Here is a 20554-nt window from a genome sequence, read left to right on the forward strand (position 1 = left end):
CCCTGCCCACCTGGTTCGCCTCTGGGAAGGACCTCCCCTCAGAGCCTCGGTGGATCCTTCCTACCCCATAGGCTGCCCACATCCATGCCTGGGCAATCTCTCCTTTCTGCATTTCCATCCACCTTCCCTCAGCAAAGCTTTGGGGGTCAAGTTCGTAGCCTCAAGCCAGCTTTCCCCGTCTGTAAATGTGGGGCCAGTAGTCCTGCCCGAGAGCAGTGCAGGGGGTGGGCTTTGCACAGTGCCTGTTACAGAGCACACACTCAATAATCTTCGCTGTGAACCAACAATGGGCAGAACCCTCTCTGCAAGGAATACTTTCACTGGCAAATAATAGACAGTAAAGGCATCTTATCTCATTGGGACATTTTATGGTTTTCTTTACAAGTCTAGAATTCAGTGGATCTGGGGTTGGTTAGAGCAGAGGTCAGCAAACTCTTTCTCTAAAGTGCCAGACAGTAAATGTTTTAGTTTCGCGGGTCCACACAGAAACCTGTATGGGAACGTCTGTCATGATGTTCATGCTTACGCACACTGGAAGCAGCCCGGGTGTCCTTCAGCAGGTGACTGGGTCACCAGACTTTGTGCATCCACACTGTGGACCGTGAAACATGCAGCACCGCGAGTGAATCTCAAAGATAGGCGGGTTGAAATAAGCCGATGAAAAAGAGTGCGTCCATGTATATGAAATGTCTAGAAAATGCAAAGCTGTAGGGATTAGAACAGGTCAGTCGTTGAGAGTCTGGGAGTCGGGGAGGGGGTGACTGAGAAAACAGGGTTTCTCCCCCTCGGCACTGTTGGCGTGCTGTGCGTGTGTGTTGGGACGGGGTGCGTCCTGTGCACTGTAGGATGTTTAGCAGCATCTCTGGCCTCCACTCACTTGATGGCAGAGGCACCCCTGCCCCAAGTTGTGAAAACCAAAAATGTCTCCAGACGTTGCCAATGTCCCCTGGGTGGGGGCGGGCTCACCCCTGGTTGGATGCACTGAGGTAAAGCAGCACGAGGGAGTTCTTTGGGATGCAGGAGCTGCTCTGTATCCTGAGAGAAGTGGTGCTAACATGAACCTATACACGCATCAAAACGGACAGATCTGGATACCAAATAAAAGTCAATTTTACTAGACGTTAATTTGAAAACTAAAATTTAAGAAAAGCCAGGGCTTCCCTGGTGGCGCAGTGGTTGAGAGTCCGCCTGCCGATGCAGGGGACACGGGTTCGTGCCCCGGTCTGGGAAGATCCCACATGCCGCGGAGCGGCTGGGCCCGTGAGCCATGGCCGCTGAGCCTGCATGTCCGGAGCCTGTGCTCCGCAACGGGAGAGGCCACAACAGTGAGAGGCCCGCGTATCGCTTAAAAAAAAAAAAAAAAGAAAAGCCAAAAAACAGGAACAGAAGCAAAACACTCACTCTGCTAAAGGCGAGCCATGAATCCTAAGGATGAAGAAATCATCAGAGTTGTTACCTACTTGTTGGGTGGGCCGGAGACCCCATCATGGTTGCTACAGTATAGCCAGGTCAGTGACCATCATAGGCCAGGAAAGGCTTTCTATCCTGACTTAAGGAGCACCTCTTGGCAGGCAAAATACAGATGCACGCTTAAATTTGAATTTCAGATAAACAACAAATAATTGCTTAATATAAGTGTGTCCCACGTATTGCAAACGTTATTCATTTATCTGAAATTCAAACTTAACTGGGCATCCTGTATTTTTATTTACAAACTCGGATAATCCCATCCTTGGGCAAATCTTCAGGGTTTTTTTAACCTATTAATCCTTGTCTAGAATAGAAATCTTTTTTGAAGATACAGACCTATGTTAAAATATTACGTGTATCTTTTCTTGCTGCCTAGATTAATGAATTCACCCACCTCAGTCCCTCTGCCTAGTACGTTTGGCCTGGCTCCCTATTCAGTGTGGCTTGCTCTGGAGGTTTAAATACAAATAATCAAAACAAATACTTGCAAGTGCTAAGTGAAGCCTTTATATTGTAACAGCATAAAATGAAAAGGAATTCCTCTCTCAGCTAACCCACACATCCTCTCCCCCAGTGTAACCTTTCTCTGCCCTTTGTGGGAGTATTAAGACAGAAATAAACTTTATGTAGATACATATCCACATAGGTTGGTATATGCCTCAAATTTCTTTTCTCCCATGTGGAATCACACTGTATCATGTTCTGCTCCTCACTTGGCAGTCCTTCCTCCTGTCGGTCCCACGAGGGCCTGGCCCTGTCTTGTCCCCGTGGTAACCCCCAGGGCGCATAGCTTTGCTGGGCTTGGGGCATGTGAGCCAGGAATATTTGTAAGTAGATGAGTGAATTGTTTAGGTGGCTGGTTGGTATTTCATGCCTGTGCCCCCTCATTTAATTATCCTGTCTTAATAAAGCACCACATTGTCTGTGGGTTGCGCAGTGAAAAACTTGACCACGGTAACTTATCTTTGCATGTCTGTGCTGCCTGGCTTACTTTAGGAAGGGTTTATGTAACACCTGGCTCTCGACCTGGGACGTTTTGCCTCCCAGGGACACTTGGCAAGGTCGGGAAACATTCTGGGGATGCATTTTTGGGAGCAGCCAGGGATGCTGCTGCACAGCCTACAGTGCCCACCACGGCACCCCAGAGGATCATCAGTCCAAACGCCCGGTGCCAGGTGAAGAGGCCGGCTGTGTTTGCAATCGCCTGCTTGGTGAATGTGCTTTGGGCCCCATCTTAGACTCTCACCTGTGCAGGGACGGTGGGTGAAGGGGACCATCCCTGCCCTGAGTTGCTGAGCTTTTGGAGGAAGACAACGTGTGTGCAGGGCCCCGAGAGGCCGCCCTGAGCGTTACGGCGGTCCAGAGGAGGACGTGGTGGGAGGGGGCTGGTTTCTGGACCTCCACGCGGCTTCCTCTCTCCCCACCCTATCTGTTCGCCGCACACCAGCCCCAGTGGTCCTCTCATCACAGAACTCTGGCCACGTCCCTCTGCCAGACCTAGAACATGATCCGAGGCCCCGCACGACCCGGCCCCTGACCGGTCCCCCCTTGCCCCTGAGCGCATCTCCCTCTCTGGTCAGCTCCTGGGGGCTGTCACCCTGTTCGCTGCTGTACCCGCACCTGGCACGGCGCCTGGCACACAGAGGGGGCTTCATGAATCGTTGTTGACTGAACTGCTAAATGAATAAACAAGTTGTTTGTTCAAGCCTGGGACGGAAGAGGGTGAGGCAAAGGGATTTCCAGATGTGAGGCCCCTCTGCGGCCGCAAGAGACGAGATCAACATGTGTTCCATTGACGAGGAAAGATGCCCACAGTACATTGCCCCCAACCCAGGTTTATGTGAATCAGCAGGGACACACATCCCAGTTATGAGGAATTGCACACACGTGTTTCCGTGTGTCTATACGTGCGTGACGGGACGGGTGTGTGACCCGCACAGGACCCTGCACTCGGACCCCATGCTTGGTTTGATGCTCTGCTCTCTCCGTCTTGCGATTTTTAATAACATTAGGTCAAGAGGTCCTGCATTTCCACTTTGCGCTGGGACCCGCAGATTCTGCAGCCAGTCCCGGTGCCCGGGGATGGCTGGGAGGTCAGTCCATCTTCTAGAACCCCAAATGGGCTGTGAGCAGGAGGGCCCACTTTCTTCTCTGCACTTTGCTCCGGTTGCAGACACCAGATGGAGTTTTTATAACCCTCCCACCCCAAGAGGAAGCCGAGGGCACGAACTCAGGTCAGGGTCCTTCATTCCACGTTCTTCCAAATGACCGTGGTCGCATAGTTGACCTTTCAAGGAATACCAGGGAGGTGAAGACCAGCCTGGGAGAAAGCTGTCTCCTCTCCACCTCCAGGTGGCTCTTTGAGATGTGGTCCTGGGCCAGGGGAGCCTCCGAGTTAACATGCAGCTCCCACCCTGTGTTGGGGAACTTTGACCCCTTTTTAGCACATGGGGCAGCCCAGGACACACTGGTGTGAAGCTGAGAACTCAGACTTTGGCTTCCAGCAGAACAGGGTTCGAATACTGGTTCCACCGCTGACCCGCTGCAAGGCCTTTATCGCGGGAGCCTTGTTCCTCTTTGAAAAGTGACATCATGATGTCTGCCCCATGGGGCCGCGGAGAGGGTTGGCCGGGCTGTGAGCTCTCGGTCCAATGTTGGCACAGGAGATGTTTGTTCATTTAGTAAATGGTCATCAGGAGCCCAAGAGTGCTGGGCGCTATGATGGACATCCTTATACTGTTTATTAACAAACACTATCCCCCGGGGTGTGGTTGATGGGTCATTCCTACTCCTGTTTTTTTTGTAATTTATGTACTTCAAAAGTTAAGATATAATTCACATACATGGAATTCACCATCTTAAAGTGTACCATCTAGTGCTTTTTTTTTTTTTTTTTTTTTTGCAGTACGTGGGCCTCTCACTGTTGTGGCCTCTCCCATTGCGGAGCACAGGCTCCAGACACGCAGGCTCAGCGGCCATGGCTCACGGGCCCAGCCGCTCCGCGGCATGTGGGATCTTCCCGGACTGGGGCACGAACCCGTGTCCCCTGCATCGGCAGGTGGACTCTCAACCACTGCGCCACCAGGGAAGCCCCCGTCTAGTGCTTTTTAGTACATTCGCCTTGTTGTGCAGCCATCCCGCTATCCGATGCCAGAATATTTCCATCATCCCCAGAAGAGACTTCCTAGCCATTAGCACTCACCCCATTCCCTTCCTTCTCCTGGGCCCTGGCAACCACTAATCTACTTTCTGTTTCTATGGATTTACCTATTCTGGAAATCATACAACATGGGATGTTTTGTGACTGGTTTCTTTCACGTAGCATAATGTTTTCAAAGTTCATACATGTTGTAACATGGATCCATACTTCATGTCTTTTTATGGAGAATAATATTCCATTGTATGGATACACCATGTTTTGTTTATCCACTCATTAGCTAATGGTCACTTGGGTTGTTTCCACGTTCTGGCTATTATGAATAATGCTGCTGTGAACACTCGTGAACCTATGTTTTTAGTTCTCTTGGGTATGTACTTAGGGATGGAATTGCTGGGTCAAATGAGAGCTCTCCATTTAACTCTTTGAGGAATTGCCAAACTGTTTTCCAAAATATCTGTGGCATTTTTATAACCCCATCAACAGTGTAATAGGGTTCCACTCTCTCCACATCCTCACCAATACTTCTTTTGTCTGCCTTTATTTTAGCCATTTTAGTGGGAGCGAAGTGATATTTCACTATAGTTTTCCATATCCCTGTTTTTTGTTGAAGGTGAATGTCTGCTGTGGTGACAGTCAGTTTTACCTTGAAATCTTTCACCTTTTCTCATACTTGGTGATAGAAGGGGAATGATCCATACCTACCCTGTGAGTGCCTGCTCTCTACCAGGCCCAAGATGGCTTGCTACCCTGTTCCCCAGTTCTCCAGCCTCTAAAAAAGGGGCAAGGACAACCCTAAAATGTCAAATCGGACTGAACAATCAAAGGGGTTTATTCGTTTGGCTGGCTGGGGCAAGAATTCAGCTTCAGGAATGGTGTGATCCAGTGGCTCAGTGATACCACCAGAGGTCACGTGTCTGTTTGTCTCTCTGCTCTTCCTTCCAGCAGGTCAGCTCCATGTGGAAATGTGGTCTACTCGTGGTTGCCAGATGGTAGCTGTTTCTGGGACTCTCTCCATCCCTCCTCCCTCAATCCTGTCCAGGGAAAGAGAGGGCTGCTCTGGACTTGGAAACTTCCAGGATACCTGTGCTCCATTCATTGACTAAATTGGGTCATGTGCCCGTTCCTGAACCAGTCGCTGTAGCTGGAGGGTTGGTTGCCACGTATAAGACCGCAGGTCCTGCCCTCTGTGGCCAGGCTGGAGTCACTCTAAGGCACAGCTGCCTAAATAAAAATTGGGTTGGGTAGGAAGAAAAAGAGGGCATGGGTGAGACAAATGGCATCATCCCTATTTCACAGATGAGGAAATGGAGGCCCCAGCACGTGACTTCCCCTCTCTCAGCCCACACAGGCTGGTCGGCAGCAGATGTGGATTTCAACCCCTGAAGACCCTCTTCTTTCCTTTCTGACTGCCCATTTCTCAGCTGAGGCTGTGCGTCCCTGGACGTGACTGTCCTGACAGTGGCCAGAGCGAGCCAGACACCCTCCCTCAGATGCACAGCGACTGCCCGCAGTGCTTGGATTTACTGGATCTGGAACAGCATCAGGTTTTCAGGGAGGCATTTTTATTTTGCCCTAAAAGCCTTCCAGGGGGGACACAATTCCTAAGGGCTCAGCTTTAATGGTTTCTTTTATAGAATCATTCAAATTATAGATGGGTGAACTCGAGGAAACCCCGCTAAAGAATGCAGGAAAGCCGGCATTAAAAGGGACTAAGGTAAAGAAAGTAGTGGTGAGTGGAAGAGCTCGCTCTTTTAAACATTTGTTGTTAAACAACCAGAGTGACCCCCTGATGCTGATCTGGTCCTTGGGAAGCTGGGTTCGGGACATCTGGCATGTCTGGAGGGCTTCAGGTGAAGCTGATTCCAGATGTGGATGGGCCCAGGGCCTTCAGAAGCACTGCTTTCGCTGACCTCTGACTCTTCTCACCCAGCTTGCAGGCACCATATTTGTTGTGATTAGGCAGCCTCACCTGGGTTCAGATTCAGCTTCCTTGCTTCCAAGCTGGGTGTCCTTGGGCAAAGTTATTCAGCCTCTCTGAGCTGTTTTGTCATGAGTGAGATGGGCTTTCTTTGTCCTCTTGCTTTACCTTCCTTTGGAATACTTATCACCACCAGATGTGATGCTAAGTATATACTGGCCAATGGTCTCATCGTTGCCGGAGCTGGTAGCCTGTTCTAGGCCCCCGTCACACTCGACCTGCCCGCAGAGCACAGGACGCTATGACTGCTTCATCCGCCTTCTCCCCCAGAACCCAGAGCCCCATATCCTCTCGGCATCCCCCTTCCTCCTGTTCAAGCTTCTTCCAGAACCTTCCCTGCCGGGCACTCATGCACAGCCTCTGCTGCATTCCCCAGATCTCTCAGGTGGAGACAGGGCATCTGGGCCCAGTCCTCACGCTGCTTGTCCAGCTACACACTCTCCCCGGGGTGCATGAGTCCAGTCTCCACTCCGGCCTGGACCGCTGCCCTTAGCTGGTGGTTAGTGAGCACTTCCGGCGTGCAGAGCTCTGCTGGGAGGAGCATCTGTGTGTTGAGTGGCAGAGGTGGGGCGTGAACCCAGGAAGGCGGGCCCTGGGCCAGAGCGCGTCTTGGCTCCTAGGCTGTCTCTCCCCCTGGATCAGGAGCCAGGCCCGGGCTGGGATGTCCTGCTGTCCCCTGCCCGTTTTCCTCGTGCGTCCGGTGGGGATTTCAGACAGGAGCTGCTCAGTCACTGTCTTGTCCTCTTCCCTCCACTTCCCAGGTCTTCTCCCCACCCCTACCCCCCGCCTGGGTTTCCCCACCTCCTGAAGGGTACATGGGGCCTCCCTGTACATTTTTATCACAATTTCCTGTGAATCCGTAGTTATTCCAAAACAAGACAGTGAAAATAAAATAAATTCTAAAGATGGACTTAAAAACGAACGATCGAGGGTCTGAGGGTTTCCGGCCGCCTCTGCCCTCACTGGCCCCCGTCCAGTCCCTGTCACGTCTTCCTGCGCTATTCCGTCGCCTCTGCCCGGACTCGCACTTCCAGCCTCGCCCCCTGCAGTTCCATCTCCAGCAGTGGCCTGGGTTGGTCTTTTACAAACAATTCCAGCTGCCCACTCCTCAGCCGAACACCCCGTGGTTTCCACTTCATGCAGACAGGGTGTGTGTCCTGGGACTTAAAGCAGCAGAGCTTTATTCGGTCACAGTCAGGAGGCTGCAAGTCCAAAACCAAGGTGTCCTGGGCCACACTCCTTCCAAAGGCGCCAGGGAAGAGTCCTTCCTGGCCTCTTCCAGCTTCTGGTGGCCGTCGGTGTTCCTTGGGCTCTGTCTTCACACGGCTGCCGTGTGTATGTGTGTGTGTGTGTGTGTGCATCTCCGTGTCTTCACGTGACCTTCTAAGGACACCCGTCATTGGATTAGGAACCACCTTAATCCAGTATGATCTTAACTAATTACATCTACAAAGATGCTATTTTCAAATAAGGTCACATCCTGAGGTTCTGGGTGGACATGAACTTGCAGGCGTAAACGGAATGAAGGTAAAGGGCTTGCTGATGCCACCAGGACCCCGCGTTGCTTCTGCCCCCTGCTGTGCCCACCACTTTTCCCCTGAACTCCCCCGGCCCTCTCACCCTTAGTCTCTGCTCCAAGAGGAGGCCAGTTTTCTCACTGCCCCCCGCCACCTCCGGGCCTTTGCCTTTGCAGTGCCCCCTTCCCTGATATCCATGTGACTCCCTCCCTCGCTGTTACCCACCCCTCTGCTCAAGAGGTCCCTCCGCGAAGAAGGTGGCAGTCACTGGGGCTGCTTGTGACTGTTCCCACCTCCCTGGGCACCAAGCGGGACTGACCCCACCCTTTGAATATAGGTGGATCACATGACCTGATTTGGCCAATGAGATGCGAGTGGAACTTCCACCCGCTGGAGTCCTTCTGCAGACCTCAGCGTCCTACCCCTCCCCTGCTCCGTTTGTCTCCACACACGTATCACCACGGGCTCCCTGCCCTGCGTGTTTCCTGGCCGCCTTCCCCACCAGTGGGCGCACCCAGGGGCCAGGGAGTTTTCTCTCTGTGGTTCCCACTGTGTTCCAAACTCCTAAAGCAACCTGGCGTAGGGTCAGAGCTGAGGCCACACTTGCGATGGACGAGGGGTGGGCGCGCGGATGGATCGTGAGCCTCGGATGAAACGGCGTCTGTGCGGCCCTTCCCACTAATCGCCTCTCCTGTAACCACTCCTCTGTGCATTTGACTCCTTCCTGTCTAGGGCAGAGCATCAACCCCAAGTTGGCAGGCCTGATCGGGCGGCAGGGGCCCCAGAACAAGCAGCCCTTCATGGTGGCCTTCTTCAAGGCCACCGAGGTCCACCTCCGCAGCACCCGTTCCACGGGGGGCAAGCAGCGCAGCCAGAACCGCTCCAAGACACCCAAGAACCAGGAAGCCCTGCGGGTGGCCAACGTCGCAGGTACGCCTCGGGGCGGGAGGGTTAACACATGAACATCCGCTCCCACCCCGAGGAGCCCACAGGGGGCCCCCAGTGGGACCCCAGCTTGGGTGGGACTCAGAATCCACGCATGTGCTTGACAGATGGTTCTGGAACCAAGGCAGCAGGAAGCACAACCCACAGAATCCCTTCCTCCCCAGAGCTCACCATCTTCAGGGTATAAATTGTGTCATAAATTCATTTCGAAATGCAAGTAGCAAAACATGAGTATAACAGGACGCCAATCATGTAAATTTCTAAGCGGACAAAACAATAGCTACAGATAAATGGAGGGAAGACTTCACACCAGCCTCCGGAGGGAGGGAGGCTGCTGCCCGGGGAGTGGGGAGGAGGAAAAGAGCGGAGTTTGCTGCGTCTTTAATTTTATTTCTTCTAGTGAAAAGCATTTGAAACTCATGGCACATTTTAACACCTGTTGAATATGGCTGGTACGATTTTCCCGTGGAGCCGTCCCGGCTCTGGGCTCATCGTGAGCTGGGAGAGGCCTGGGGCTGGTCGGAGGAAGCGTGGAAGGGGGACATGGGGGTGTGTAGAAGGGAGATGGCGAGGTGGGAAAGGGGCCGCCACCCGCAAATTCACTTATATTGTCAATGGCTTCTCCTGCCTTACCTGGACAGTTTTGAAATTTCTGTTCATTTTCCTTTTCGAGGAAAAAGAAACTTACAGTTACTGTGGTCGGTGACGTTTTCAAGAGCCGGGCATCCTGCTGGGTGGATTCTAGTGGGTACGTGTGGCTTCAGAGTTTGTGTGCAGAGATTTTGAATCTAAAAGAATCTTTAGATTCTTTTCTGGCAGGTGCATCCATTCTTTTTTAGGCTGCTGCTCAAAGGGAATCTGTGATCCCCCAAATTAAAACCCAACTGAATCTCTTCATTTGTATGAGGAGCCTCCTCTGCGCTGGGCTCTTGGTGGCTGGGATTCACCAGTGAAAGCCCAGCTGTGGTGCAGAGATGATTCAGGATGGGCAGGAGGCTGCCATCATCCACAGCCACACTGACACCAGGCCCGGGAGTTGGAACGTGATGACGAGGGACTCTTGAGGGCGTGGTTCAGAGAAGGGCGTGGTTCAGAGAAGACTTGCCAGCTGAGAGCTCCGAGGCGAGCTGGTGCCCCAGGGGCCAGGCCGGGTGGGCTGGAGGCCAGCGCTGCAGGCAGTGGAACCTGCAGGTGGAGGGAGTTTTCGTGGCAGCTCTGGGAGGGAGGGTGGAGAGGGGCAGACCATGTGGCTGGGCTGGGGAGTGAGCACAGTCAAGTGTCCTCTCGGGAGCCACATCTTGAGTTTGAATTTCATCCAAAGCAAATTTGGAAGCCTTTGCGGAGTTTCCAGCTATGATTCGGGGTGGGGTTGATAAGAAGCTCATGCTGGCTGCTCTGAGGATGGTGGGGAGCAGGGTGGGGCACTCAGGGAGGGTTGGAATAGGAAGATTTGTGAGAGGCTTTTCTCTATCCATCAGGCAGGAAGAGCTAGCAAACGTCATCCCCGCAGAGACTCCCGGGGCTCGGAGGTCTGTCAGGTATGACGGTCTAACCGAGGTAGTGAAAGGGAGGGACTGGTCTCAGAATCTTAAAATTAGACACTCAGCTTCCCCCACTGCATCCTCACCAGACCCCCATCAGTCTCCACTTAAGTAACCCCAGAGGACGGAGCTCTCACTATCTCACGTGGCAGCTGTTCTACCTTGCCTGGGATCTACTTCCTTGCTCTGGATTTCTACTTCCTGGCCCTGTTGGAAGTTCACCTAAACCCTGCCTGGAAGTTTAATTTTAAAAGAATACCAAAGCCTGGGCCCCACTGCAGGCTTAGTAAACCGGAATCTCTGAGTGTGTGTTTGTACACACATGCCCGGTTGAAGTGCTTTGCCTCCTGTGATGAGCTGGGAATCCTGCTGCAGGGCCACACGAGTAGAATCCTCTCTCCCGTGGCAGCCCTTGTGTGCTGCAGAGACACGTCCTGCAGGCCAGCCCCACCCCTCAAAGGCCTTCAACTGCTCTTCAGACCGTGTGGTTTGGGGTGAGAAACTGGGTCCCTCGCCTCCCTTCCACTTGCTTCTCATCCACGACTGGACCCAACTCCCTAGCCATTAGCCATTTTCACCCGATGACCCATGGGGGTGGGAGCTGAGTCCCAGCACCGGTTGTGACTTGTCAGCTGCTCTGGCCGGGCTTGTGGAGGTGAATGAGCAGCAGCCTCTCCACTCCTGCCTGCCTGCCTGCTGTGGCCTGGGATGGGTGGGCAGGGCAGGAGGGACAGGGGGCCTAGGATTCTACTTCCTGAGCATCTCTTTTCTCCCCTTTCCTCGTCTTTCTGCTAATAAGAGGTCAGAGTGAAATAGGAGTTCCAACCACTTCTTCCTGGAGCAGCCACATTCCAAGGAGGCCTGAAGGACCCAGGTGTCTGAGGTCCCTGATGGCAGGGCCAGGGCCCACCCCATGCTGATAGGCCTACAACTAGCTTCATGAGCTGCTCTTGCCCGTGGTCTGTTGGGCCTTGGGCTTCAACATGAAGCCGCGTATCATTGCTTTGTTTGCAGACAGGGTTGGGAAAAGTGGCAGTAAGGTCCCTACTCGCCCTTTCTCTGCTCATGGCAGACATTGCTAATCAATCCTGGCACATTCTTCTCACTGAGCCCACACAGAGCTTCAGATCCTTCTTTACTCAGGGCAACAAACAGCCAGCAGTGTTGGCCCTCCACGCACAGCTTCTTTGCCCCATCCCTGGCCTAGGCTAACGTGCTCAGACCTTTGTCTTGTTCAGGTTGCTTCACACAACATCACTGGGCTGAGGGCTGCTCCCCTCCTCTCCCCTCTACCTTCTGCTTCCCTACAGGGAAGGAGGGGAAGAAGCCTTGTGGGGTTGCCGCCTGGGGCCACAGGCATGGCCACAGCCGTGGAGGCCTTCCTGGATTTCCATTCAGTGTCTGTGCCTTCCCTATGGCACAGTGAATGGTCCAGGAGGTTCCTGGGCTCGCCTCTGATGGTTCCCTTGACCTTGACCTTCGTATATCAGTGACCACCTGGCCCTCCAGCAGCCCTACTATCCCTGCAGCTGGTTTTCTCTATCTCAAGGCCCTCAGGCTAGGTCCCAAAGTGGGGAAGGGGGTGCCCAGGACTCCGCATTCCTGCTCCACCCTCCCTAACCTCCCCACCCCCCAGCCGTGGAGCTCAATCCAGCGAAGCAGACCTCCCCCCTCCACGCTGCCGGCCGCTGACCCCAGCGCTGCCTCCTCATTCCTGGAAGGCTCTAGTGCCTGCTGCCCGTCCCTCTGCCAACCGCCACTCCTGTCCTGGTCCTTGCCGACATCCTAACCCTCCTCTCCATCCCGCTCCGTCCTCATCCTGGAATCTCCTCCCTCGGATTCCTCCCTGACCCGCCCTCTCATTTCCTTTGGTTCTTACAGGAACATCACTTCCTCGGAAGGCCTCGGTTAGCGCCCATGGCACAGACCTCTCAGCCCGCCCTTCCTGTCCCCCTCTCCTCCCTTGGTTCCTCCACGTGCTCATCTAGATGGAATGTCATTGGCATTTCCTCATTTGGTCATTATCTGCCTCTCTCGCTGGAAGATAAGCCCCTCAGCGGCAGGGCTTTGTTTTGTTCACACTTGTAGCTCCACTGCCCAAAACAGCCTCTGCAAACCTGTAGACATGAACAATTTGTATGAATGAATGAATGAATGACATACCAGGCACCAAGGTAATGAGGGCCCGAGATACCCGAAGGTGGGTGCTCCCTCGCCCCCAGTCTGTGCCCCCCTCACTGAGATCCTCTCACTGGTTCTGAGTGTCTCCTAGGAGCCAGGATCCCTCCTAGAAAGACACATGCAATTCTGTCATAATCAATTGTGTCCTTTCCTCATTGGTTTGTACATTTTAAAAAATTGCTGTTCTGAACTCTAGATATAAAGATACATGTACAATTGGGGATATTCAAAAAAGCTGATAGGAAGCCCCTGGGAAGTTTTTGGCGGAGGAGGGACAGGTCGTGGTTAAGAAAAAAAAAATGAATCCCTCTAGCTTCTGGCTTCAGGGAAGGTTGTGCAGTAGCAGCTGTGTGTGTGTGTGTGTGTGTGTGTGTGTGTGTGTGTGTGTGTCAGAGAGAGACAGGGACAGAGAGAGACATAGACACAAAGAGAGAGATAGAGAAACAGACTTCTACATGTTTACAAGGGTTCAATTCCTAACCCAAAGTTCCTACAAACTTTACATACTTCTGGAAAACCCCAGTGCATCATTTTCGTTCCTCAGAGAAACCTCAGTATTGTGCTTTCCTGGAAGGTCAGGGGGACTTGACCGTTGGCCCTCTCATTTCTTCTCGATGGTGGGGCTTTGTCCCAGGCCCTGTCCGTGTCTCCTTCTGCCTGCTCCACGGGGCTGAGCATCATGAGGCGGGCAGGCCTCACAAGGTGAGGTTGAGTGGAAGCAGCCCCTCTGAGCAGGCTCTTGCAGCCAGTGTGTGGGATGTGGATGGAGATGGACTCCCACACGGAATCCACGCAGATGTCAGCATCCAAACAAGAGAAAACAGTGTCCACAGAAGGATCCAGAGAGAGCTGAGAGCTAAGACTGCGTAAGAGAGACGGGGGCATTGGTACCTCCCTTACAGAGGTCGTTTGCTGGGGATGGAAATGAGTTTTGAGGCTACAGGTGCTTGAACAGCTTCTGTGTCAGGAAGGTCACCCTCCAGCTTTCAGAGTTTGCTTGGGATCACACCACTGTCTTAGACTGAGGAAACTCTAATCTGTGTGTATTTCCTTTTCCTCTCCCCGGTGCTGCTCCTCAGAAAACAGCAGCAGCGACCAGAGGCAGGCCTGTAAGAAGCACGAGCTGTACGTCAGCTTCCGGGACCTGGGCTGGCAGGTAAGGGCGGCGGTGGCTGGATCGGCCCTGGATGTGTGAGGCCTCTAGTGTGGGCTCCTCCGGTGGTGGGGCTGGGTCCCACATGTGCAGTGAGCCGTGTTTCTCATCTCTTGAGACTCCGGTATCGCGTCCTAACTAGAGGCTCCAGGGATGCCCCATGAAACCCAAGAGCAGAAACACGGTTGAGACTCAAGCTAGAACCAGAAACCCAAACGATGTGGACTCTGAACCTCATTCTCCATGTGAACCCCATTTCCATCCTGCACTGGCTGCTTCTCTCAGACGTGGCCGAGTCCGTGTGCTGGAATCCAGCTGCCTGGAGGGCGGGCTTCCACCCTCTGCCCTGTCTGCTCCTCCCTCCCCCGTCTGTGATTCCAATTCCCAGAGAAGGTGCTGATTGGCCCAGCTCGGGTCAGGTGCTTGTTCCTGAACCAATCAGCTGTTTGAGGGCTGGGATCATGTCCTAGGACTGTGGCTGCCCCTCTGGAATCATTTGACCGGAGCAGGGCAAAGGGCAGGGGATGAATCCTAGAAAAAGAGTATCTCAACTATTTATGAGTATCTATGACATTCTGGGCCCTTTTCTAGTCACTAGAGGTGCAGCCCTGGGCATAGCAATGTGCCTGCCCTCATGGAGCCCAAATATCCCCAGACAGGGTGTTGTCATAAGACCATCAGGGCCACTGGTTTTGTTGTTCTCCCTTCATTGAGCTTGTAGTTCAGTGGGAGGGTCCAGAGTCTTCCCAGGGCATCATGTCCTCAGATACACCCCCAGGGCACTTGTGCACACAGCTGGCTTGGAGTCCTCCTGTGATTTTGTCCTCACTCTTATGACAACATCCGTGGTCTAAGAGGTGCCAGGCCGTGCTTACGTTCTAGTGCTGGAACGGAGCCCCCAAATGCACTTGAGTCCCTGAGGGGTTTATGTATTGCTAGCACAACATTTCTGTGCTAACCCGACCACGTGCGTCCTTGACTGAGTCGCACACGTGTACCAGGCACTGTGCTGGGTCGGCTATACTGTCATCTTTCTCCTGGGTGGGTGAAGTGAGGCCTGGAGGCTGTGTTTAAAGCAAACCGCCCAAGGGTTACCACCTAGTAGGGGTCAGGTTGATGCCACCCTAATCACCCCTCTCCATGCCACCTTCCGATGAAGAGCAAGTGTTCATTCTGGGCTCAGCCCGGCCCCCGGTGGTCTTTCCCTCACTCTGCAGTCTGTTGGGACCATGAAAGGCTGCCTCTGTAGGAGCCCCAGCTGCACAGGAGGAGGTGGGCCGTGCCTTTGACCTCTGGCAGCTTCGGAGTCTGGCCCACAGGAGGAATGTTTCGGCCTAGAGGGCAGGACCCTGCGGCTCCCACTTTCCACGAGGTTCTGAGCCCGCCCCCGCCTCGTCCTCCGCTCTCTCCCGCAGGACTGGATCATAGCGCCCGAAGGCTACGCCGCCTACTACTGCGAGGGGGAGTGTGCCTTCCCTCTGAACTCCTACATGAACGCCACCAACCATGCCATCGTGCAGACACTGGTGAGTGGCCTGCGCGCCGGCCGGGGTGTGGACAGCTGGGGGAGCAGGGCCACCACATCCCGCCTCGTGCGTCTCCGAGCTGGGGCCACAGCAGGTCTCTGGCCAAGACCACGTCGTGGCTTTCAGGAGCCTAGGGCACTTTTGCTTTCGTGGGCCCTACCTCCATAAAACAAGACTAAAAATTATATTTAATAACATGCATTATAATCTTCGTGTGTGTCTTCAACCCTAGAGTGCATTTATTTCTCCTAATTTTAAAAGCAGTTAGAACGGTTTCGTGGGCTTCTAAAGGTATTGTGGGTAAAGGTCGCTGTGCCTAACGGCAGTCGCCCTGGCCCTGCCTCTGTCAGGCGACCGTTGTTCCTGGTTGTCAGCATCCACATCCACAGGCCCTACAACGTCTGGGCTTCCTCCAGGTTGGGTAGGCTTGAGGGCTCATCCCCTCCCACAGCTCGTGGCTTTGCCTCCTAGCCTTGAACTTTGTGGTTCAGCCATTCAAGGGTATTTATTGAGCATCTACTACATGTAGACCCTGCGCTGGCAGCTGGGGACGCTGCAGGGAACAGCATACAGGGAACATCACAGACGTGGTCCCTGCACTCAGAGCCTCATTTTCCAGGCAAGGAAACAGTCAAGTAAACAAATGCGGGAACTCCAGGGAGAGGGAAACGACAGGAAGATGGCAAACAGGATAATAGGATAGAGAGATGGGGGGTAGCTGTGGGGCTCTTTGAACTTTCACGGGGTCATTGGAGGATTCAGTGTGATGATGCAATTAAAGCTACAGCGCAGAGGACACTCAATAGATGTTATTTTTACTACTTCACCAACAACAAGAGTGATACGAGTTAGAGACTTTGTTCTTTAGCTTAGAATCTGAGGTTCAGAGACGTTGGTTATCTTCCTCCTTGCTATGAACATTATCTGGGCCTTCCCTGACAACTGGTCATCCTCTCTGGCTTGAATGCTTCTAGTGATGGAGAGCTCACTACCCAGGCCCATCTCCTCTGTACCACGGGTCTGCTTGTTGCAGAGCTTTGTGCTTCTTTTGCTTAGTAACCTGCCTCCCTCTTCCCTGTCCCTGTCCCGTGTGTTACTTCTCGCTCCCCTGTTCCGTTTATTTGGATCAGGCTCTGCCCTTTGAGGGAAGGCCTCTTTTTTTAAGCCTTGCTTTGCCAGGACCCCCGCTCCCACAGCAGTAAACTCTGAAGCCCTATTCAGGACTGAAGGTCTTCAGGCTGGAACTGAATAGTCACCCCAGCCTGTTCCTTGGCCTGAACTTGTCCCCCGTGCCAGCGTCCCCCTGTTCTGTCCTACTCCGAGGACCAGAGTGACGGGGGTGTCTCCCAGGCTGCCAGGAGCACACCTCCCCCCTTCTTTGAGCCCTGCCTTCGTGGCCCACGGAGCAGAAGCCTGGCCGCCCTGTGACACCCTCTCCATCTGCAATTCACCAGAAAGCTCTAGGATCAGAATGAGCCCTTTGATTATTCTGAAACGAAGGTCATGTTTGAAAAGGAGGTGAATCCTTGCTTTCTAGAGAGTCCTAGTGAAATACAGAGGAAGTGAGCTAACATCTGGGATTCGCTTTAACATTATTCAAGGGTGGAGGAGATGGGGGAAGGTTTAGATTTGTAAGGTTCGAGATTAAACATAAAAAACAGTTTAAAAAGCGTGCTGACCTACGTGGGAGGTCATAGACTGGGGCTTGGGGGCAGAGGGTCATCCACAGGGTTTTCATTTGGCCCACGTGGTGTGTCGGAAACCTGGAAGTTTCTCACAAAAACAAAACAGGACTGACACCTGGCCTGTCCTGAGCACTCAACACATCTGATCGCACTGGCTTTGGGCAGCTTGTGTCTATCTCCCTTTGGTTTGCCCCAGTCCTCACTGTCCCCTATGGTCTGACTCCTGGCCCAGTTTGGTCCTCCGTGGCACTTGCGTGGCCCCTGCTGACGTTTGAATTTGTTTGTCCCCAAGCCCCACCACCTGTAAGGTGCGTAGGAGCCCACGAGCCAGAAGGAACAATAAACCTGGGCAACTGGCCGACTTCTTTCTTCATTCTTACATTCTGGACCTTCTCCTTTCTTGCTGACGTCCACCCAAGTGTTTGCCCAAATTCTTTTCCTCTCATTTTTATTGCTCAAGATGCAGAAGAGTCTAATATAGTCGACTCACACCATCCAATACAGTGACCACTTTTGTGTGGTGGTCCTTGAGTACTTGAAATGTGTGGCTCTTGAGTACCTGAAACGTGGCCAGTCTGCATCGAGATGTTTTGCAACTACAAAATACACACTGGGTTTTGAAGACTTAGTATAAAAGAATGTAAAATATCTCATTAATGATTTCTTAGGCTAAGTATATGTGGAAATGATACTTTTTTGAGATCTGGGGTTAGAGTAAATATACTGTTTAAATTAATTTCACCTCTTTCTTTTTCACCTTTTAAAATGTAGCTACTAGAACATTTTAAATTACACATGTGGTTTGCATGATATTTTTCTTGGACAGGACAGGTCTGGTCCAGAGGTCAGCACCCTTTTTCTGGAAAGGGCCAGATAGTAAATATTTTCAACCTCGAGAGCTGAAAGTCTGTACTGTACCTTTTTACCATAGATGCTATGTAATGCAGAAGCAGAAGCAGCCACAGATGCTGTGTAGATGAATGGGCGTGGCCATGTGCCAATAAAACTTTATTCATAAAAACAGGTGGTGGAGCAGAGATCGGCCTGCAGGCCGAGCCTCGTCTAGCCCAGTGGTTCTCCACTTGGGGTAGTTTTGCCTCCCAGGGGATATTTGACAATGTCTGGAGACATTTTTAGTTGTCACGGTGCGGGGGTGGGGTGGAATGCCTCCGACTTCTAGTGGGTGTAGCCCAGGGATGCTGTCAAACATCCTGCCGTGCACAGGACAGCCCCCCATCCTGGCCCCAAGTGTCTTCCTAGCCGTGTGCTGTGTGACCCTCTATGCTTTGCTTCTCTCATCTGTGAATCAAGAATAACCCCAGAACTGAGTTAGTTACCCATCAAGCGCTTAGAACTGGGAGTGACGGGTGAGTGTCACCTGCGGGGACTTTTGTCCAAGCAGTACCTGTTCCTTTTAGAAATACTGAGGCCAGGGAGGAGTGACTCACCGGGTCTCACCACTGCCACCGTTTTGGTGTGTGTTCCAGGTGCACTTCATCAACCCGGAAACGGTGCCCAAGCCTTGCTGTGCTCCGACTCAGCTCAATGCCATTTCCGTGCTCTACTTTGATGACAGTTCCAACGTCATCCTGAAGAAATACAGAAACATGGTTGTCCGGGCCTGTGGTTGCCACTAGCCCCTCCTGGAAGTCAGACGCTTCGGGGCCACGTTTTTCCAGATCCTGGGCCTCGCACCGCCCAGCGTCTCCCACCACCTCGACGAGGAGCCCGCAGACCAGCTGCCTTTCGCGAGGCCTTCCCGTCCCCCTCTCCAACTGCTGCGCTGTAGGAGTGTTAAGGAATTTGAGAGGCAGATGGCTTTTGATCCGTTTTTCGTTGGCATCCTACAGACAAGATCCTACAAGCTGCTGCAGGCAAAACCTAACAGGGAAAACATATATCAAGAAAAATTGCCCCGATCGCTGGCTGTGAAGTCTCAGCTGTGCACCGACTCATTCCCAGGGGTAATGGTGACACCCTTCAGCCCGGCCACCAGCAGCGGGGGGAAGGGGCCGCGGCCAGGGGTGGGCACGTTCGTCTCTGTGTGAGAGGGAGACTGACGCGGAAGTCCCTGTAATAAATGTCACAATAAAACGAATGAATGAAAATGGTTAGGATGGTAGAGATATATTTTCCTAAACAATTTATCCCCATTTCTTGGTTTACTCTGATTTCATAAACAGAAGCTGTGGCCGGCGGAGGGAGGCGAGGCCCCCTCTCCGTGCCATTCCGGTTTCATTCTGAGGCTTGCCGAGGCCCACTGTTTACCTAAACTCACCCAGAAGCCAAGATTTGGCCAGCAGGGGAGAGGGGAGATTTTCTGCTTGGAGTTGACCTTGAAGAATAAATAGGTTCCATCATTCAGCCGAGTGCGTGGTGGCAGAAATTAAAACAGGCATGTGAAGCACCGGCAGACGCCTGGAATTGGTTTTCCAACACTCCCCATGGTAGGAAGTCAGTGAGGGTTGGCAGATGGAGGCGGACAGCTCAGGACAGAACTTGCAGCTTGATCCTGAGTTCCAGCCACCATAGCCCTACTTTCAGAAGCACGCTAGCCTTCAACAGGGGTGGGTGGGCAGGGGGACCGTCAGTCCCCCAAGCCAGCTCCTCCCTTGGTCATCGATAGCAGCGTCCTGGAGTCTGGGCTCTGATGAGGGCCTCCGTGGTCACCTCTTTTCGTTCGCAGACCCCTTTTTGAGGACTCTGCGCAAGAATCGGCCCCTTGAAGTAAGGGAAAGGTGACACAGTGGGAGGTCTGCTGGATGCAGGGTGTGCAGATGTGAATCTCAAACAGAATGCTCCAGAAGCTGTCGGGAGAGTGTCCTGACTCGAAGGTGCCATTTCTGACGTGGCTCTGGGCATGAGCCTCCCTTGCCTTAGCTGGTGGGTCCCCTAAATGGTGTGCATCCAGCCTCCAGCTGCAGTGCAGCCTTGGAGACGACCAGGCTCTCTGTGAACAAAGAACAGGGTTATGCCAGTGAGGCCTGTGGCCCCTGGGATCTGGTCTAGTGGGAAACTGCTTCTCCATGTTGATTAAGTTGGTTCCTGGAAACACAGGGACCCTGCTTTCATTTTCTTTTATGTTTTCTTCTTCAGTAGCTTGGGCTGCAGCCTTCACTCTGCCTGGTCAGTGGGGAAGAGTCGGTGTTTTTGTTACATTTTGTTTTGTCTGTTGACAGATCTGGGGATTTTGCTGTGATTCCCTCTTGGTGCAAGTTATGTCACCACATAAACCCCAGCCGACATCTGGCTAGCATCATTTGTACACTGAAGCATGTAAATAGTTGTTACTAAACAAAGAAATTATTTATGTCCGTCTGAAGCTCATTTTAGACCCTCTCCGATCTCTTGTTCAGGACAATGAGCTTACTCGCTTCCCTCCAACCTGTTTATTTTCT

At 52.8% G+C, this 20554-nt stretch overlaps 1 protein-coding gene across 1 annotated transcript in view; it reads left to right on the top strand.

Moving 5' to 3' along the window:
- BMP7 (bone morphogenetic protein 7) overlaps positions 1-18793 on the top strand; it is an 88067-nt gene extending 69274 nt beyond the window's left edge. Inside the window, exons 4-7 of the mRNA XM_060077676.1 lie at positions 8858-9055; positions 13872-13948; positions 15361-15471; positions 18644-18793. Coding sequence (XP_059933659.1) covers positions 8858-9055; positions 13872-13948; positions 15361-15471; positions 18644-18793 — 536 coding nt within the window. The remainder of the gene's footprint in view (positions 1-8857; positions 9056-13871; positions 13949-15360; positions 15472-18643) is intronic.
- The last annotated feature ends 1761 nt before the right edge of the window (positions 18794-20554 follow it).

This window comes from Mesoplodon densirostris, chromosome 16 (assembly GCF_025265405.1).
Source record: "Mesoplodon densirostris isolate mMesDen1 chromosome 16, mMesDen1 primary haplotype, whole genome shotgun sequence".
In the NCBI taxonomy this organism is placed as follows: domain Eukaryota; kingdom Metazoa; phylum Chordata; class Mammalia; order Artiodactyla; family Ziphiidae; genus Mesoplodon; species Mesoplodon densirostris.